The sequence below is a fragment of the Chenopodium album genome, chromosome 14, assembly GCF_948465745.1.
Source record: "Chenopodium album chromosome 14, dcCheAlbu1.1, whole genome shotgun sequence".
NCBI classification, from domain to species: domain Eukaryota; kingdom Viridiplantae; phylum Streptophyta; class Magnoliopsida; order Caryophyllales; family Amaranthaceae; genus Chenopodium; species Chenopodium album.
In genome coordinates, this window is record NC_137847.1 from 54,228,420 (window position 1) to 54,232,371 (window position 3,952).

General features: G+C 31.5%; 1 protein-coding gene across 1 annotated transcript; it reads left to right on the top strand.

The window, feature by feature from the left end:
- The first annotated feature begins 2,564 nt into the window (after positions 1-2,564).
- On the top strand, positions 2,565-3,028 carry LOC145578404 (glucan endo-1,3-beta-glucosidase 4-like). The gene is made up of 2 exons (XM_081635720.1): positions 2,565-2,634; positions 2,754-3,028. The coding sequence occupies exons 1-2, from the start codon at positions 2,565-2,567 to the stop codon at positions 3,026-3,028; spliced, it is 345 nt and encodes a 114-aa protein (XP_081491846.1).
- The last annotated feature ends 924 nt before the right edge of the window (positions 3,029-3,952 follow it).

Consider the following 3,952-nt stretch of genomic DNA (forward strand, 5'->3'; position numbering starts at 1 on the left):
CATCTCCATGCATGTTTATTAGTATTGTATTAGTGAACACCCGCTAATTATGGGCATCTCGAGTTTACTAATTAAGACATAAGATACGAATGCTGGATCCGATCCGAGGAGTTAAAAGATTGTACAAATAGTTTATATATTTCTAAGCATATGGCTATTTTTTATGCATGTTCCCTGATGATTATAAGTATATATGTATGAATGTGCTTTCCTTAGCTTGTATTTTCATTTTTCTGTTGCAGGTTGATGCTCTTTCAGCCAGTTCCGAACACTATGTTGCTGCATCAAAAAAATTTGCTTGTTCTAATTGTATTGATATCGATCTCACTCAAATCTGGTATAATACCATTATATATTTACGTTACATATTGCTACCACCTTAATTTTAACGCTTAATATATGACAGTAGAAATAATATGTACTGTTATGAATTTGACACTGATGCAAATCTCTTCAGGCTTATTTTACTGACCCGTTATCTGTGGTGCTATATATATGTATGATGTGGATCAGTATTGCAGGTAGAAGCAGGAGTATGGTGCATTGCAAACGAGCATGCGTCGGATGCTGAGCTGCAGAGTGCACTTGATTATGCATGTGGCGCAGGAGCAGACTGCACTAATATCAGCCTTGTTATTTTCCAAACACGGTCAAGGACCACGCATCATATGCCTTCAATAGCTACTTTCAGAAGAACAACTACAAGACTGGCAGCTGCGAGTTTGGATCAGCTGCTGTGCTAACCACGCTTGATCCTAGTAAGCTCCAAACTCATATATACTTATACATCGCAACTCTCAAGAATAAATGTGTAAAGATAATTGTTAGTCGAACATAAAAAAAATTGAAGCTCATGATCACTTTATTATTACTAACTAATTTAATGATTGTTGTGTGTTCTTTTGTTTGAACAGGTCATGGAGAATGCAACTTCGATTATTCCACATTCTTTGAAGATTCTAGCAATGTCTTAGACATTATTAGAAGTTGCAATCCTCAGCGAGCATCTCCCTCATCTTCTTAATTGTAATCTCCTAGTGGATTGCTTTCGCGTCGTGTGACCACAAATTAATGTTTTATGGATTGATTATTGTATTGTTGAATGGTAGCAACTTGCTTACTGCTTAACAATAAGAAATTGGAATATTGGTCTTTCAAGCGATGTGTGCTACAAGTCCGTCCTAGCTAGCTACAATTTTTTTAGTGAACTATATTGATCGATATACGTTTTACTAAAATTGTTACAATTGCTATCAGCACAATAAATTAACATCATGAATTGAATTCGTATTGTTAGAGGATCATCTTGAAATGTGGATTCGCATACTATGCACTTAATATTCCACTTTAAAGTGAGGGTTGATGATATTCGAATCTGTGACCTTTGTTTCACACTGGCTCTGATTTGACGTCCGTCAGTAATATTAATCGCTAAAAATGCGTTTTCTTGTAGCGGTCTTTGATAGTATGAGTAATTTTTAAATTTTCAAAGACAAAACTGGTGTAATGTATCCTTTTTATTTCTTACTATTAATCAAAGAAGTATATATATAGACTTTTTCCTAATTCAGTACTTATTCTTTTCAAGTATATGTAGATTATATTTTTTAAAATAAACAAATCTCAAAGATTGCATTTTTAAAGTAATTATATGTTGCATTCCTAAAAAAAAGTAATTATATGTTGCCAAAACACATGCCTATAGTAGTTGCATATCCATCTATAGAATGTAAAAGATCTTTACTTATTTCATACGATTAACTAAGACAATTAGTATTGTATATAATAATTTCCTAAAATATAAAAGATTTATAAAAGATTATTTTTTTTAAACAAAATTAAAAAAAAAAAAAAAAAAAAAAAAAAAAAAAAAAAAAAACCCTCAGGAATACAGGAGTTACAAGATATACCATATATACCAAATTTTAGCACATAAATATATATATAAAAAAATTACTTTAAAAAATTCAAACAAACCGTGCATCTATATTATTATTTGGGAAATAATAAAATCTTTATTACTCCCTCTATTACAAGATATACCATATTATTTCCAAGTAATTTAACATGGTAGGAAACTAAATCATATTATGACTACTTGACAGTCTTGACTAGACCTGACCTTGCATTAGGATAGAATATCATTAAGAATAATTAAGATGATATGAATTGAAGATCATGAAATTAATTTATTTCCTCATATAATCGGAATATGTAGTATAATATCTGTAATTACTAAATTAAGGTTGATTAGCTTGTAATAGTTTTAACTTGAACGATTTCCCCTATCTATACATACTGTATATAATTGTTAAGAATGAAATCAAATTAACATCATTCTTAAGAATGAAATCACATGATGATTCTAAACATTAATTTCTAAATTTGAAGATAATTGCTATATAGTACGTTTGTGAAATATATATATATATATATATATATATATATATATATATATATATATATATATATACCAGGATAATTGTAACGTAGTTGTATACAACATAATAGAGCGTAATACATAGACGTATTGTTAGCTTGTGCAACAAACCCAATTTTCGAAAATGAAGACTTCTGGCTGTTGTTGTGCTTTTGTTGCTTGCTTTTTGTTGGTTCTTTTGTCACAAATATCTGGTAAGAAATACAAAAAAAAAAAATGAATTCGTTAACATTGTTACTACAAATTAAAGTGGTACTAGGAATGTATTATAAATGTATTCTAATATCGTATATTCGTATAATATAATGTATAGGGGGTTACAGCCAATGCAAAAATTGGTGTATAGCAAATGAAGTACCAGACGCAGTGATACAAAAATCGCTAGACTGGGTATGCGTGAATGCAAAAGAAGCATGTAACAGAATTCAGCCAGGACAACCCTGCTATAAACCAAATGATTTAAGAGCTGTTGCTTCCGTCGCCTTCAATGACTATTGGCAGAGGGTCAAGCACGCTCCCGGAGCCAAGTGTGAAATCTATGGCGCTGCTATATTGGTTGACATCGACCCTAGTATGTCTCTTAATTAACCCACTTTGTTTTTCTTATTTCAACCATAGCTATTATACTTCTAATATTATGTATACTCATAATAATTTAATTTGTTTTTCATTTGACGATCAGGTTTTGGCAATTGCAAATTTAGCTGCTTAACTTGAAGATATTGGGAGATTAACAAGATGAAGAGAGTAATAATATATCAGGAACTTGTTTCTGGCTATCTTCCAGATACTTGTTTACACTACATCATATATATATGTAGTTTTTTAGTTTATATAATATTCTGAGTTTAATAATACAGTTCTTGAAAAGATGATCATTTTGCAACCTCGACTATTGAACCAAGTTTATCTCAATTATGTTCGTTATGCATTGGATCAGTTACAAAAAAATTGTGACTCGTCAATAGAATTGATCTTAATAATTAACCACCACAAAAGGTATTGAATTCTGTGAATTTAGAGCAGAGAAAATTATAGAGAGAGAAGTTAGAGAGAAGAGAGGAGAGTTTTCATTATTATTGAATAATGAAGAAGATTACAGAAGCAACATATATAAGCTGCAACTAGAATGTTCTAATGAGAAGCTTGTAATAACAAACTTGTAACAAACTAATTACACGTCAGCACAGAGCTCTAACAAACTAATCCAGCGTGGCATTAGTTGTATTATCAGCAGCAGTAGCAACATTCCCCCTCAAGCTAGGATGTATATCAGCTTCTAACATCACTAGCTTGGACTTAAGCTTTGTGTGCATCTTCTCAGGTAAGGCTTTAGTCAGAATATCAGCCAATTGCTCTCCAGTAGACACATATGTGAGCTCCAATAGTCCTTCCAGAACTTTTTCCCGAGTGAAATGGCAATCAATCTCTATGTGTTTTGTTCTTTCATGGAATATAGGGTTTTTCCCTATATATATGGCACTTTGATTGTCACACTTTAGAGTTAGAGGC

Bases quoted from the DNA above. Each gene is read 5' to 3' on its own strand.
- LOC145578404 (XM_081635720.1), top strand. From the start codon at position 2,565: ATGAAGACTTCTGGCTGTTGTTGTGCTTTTGTTGCTTGCTTTTTGTTG. The intron at 2,635-2,753 runs GTAAGAAATACA...TATAATGTATAG, and splicing joins TCTTTTGTCACAAATATCTG to GGGGTTACAGCCAATGCAAA.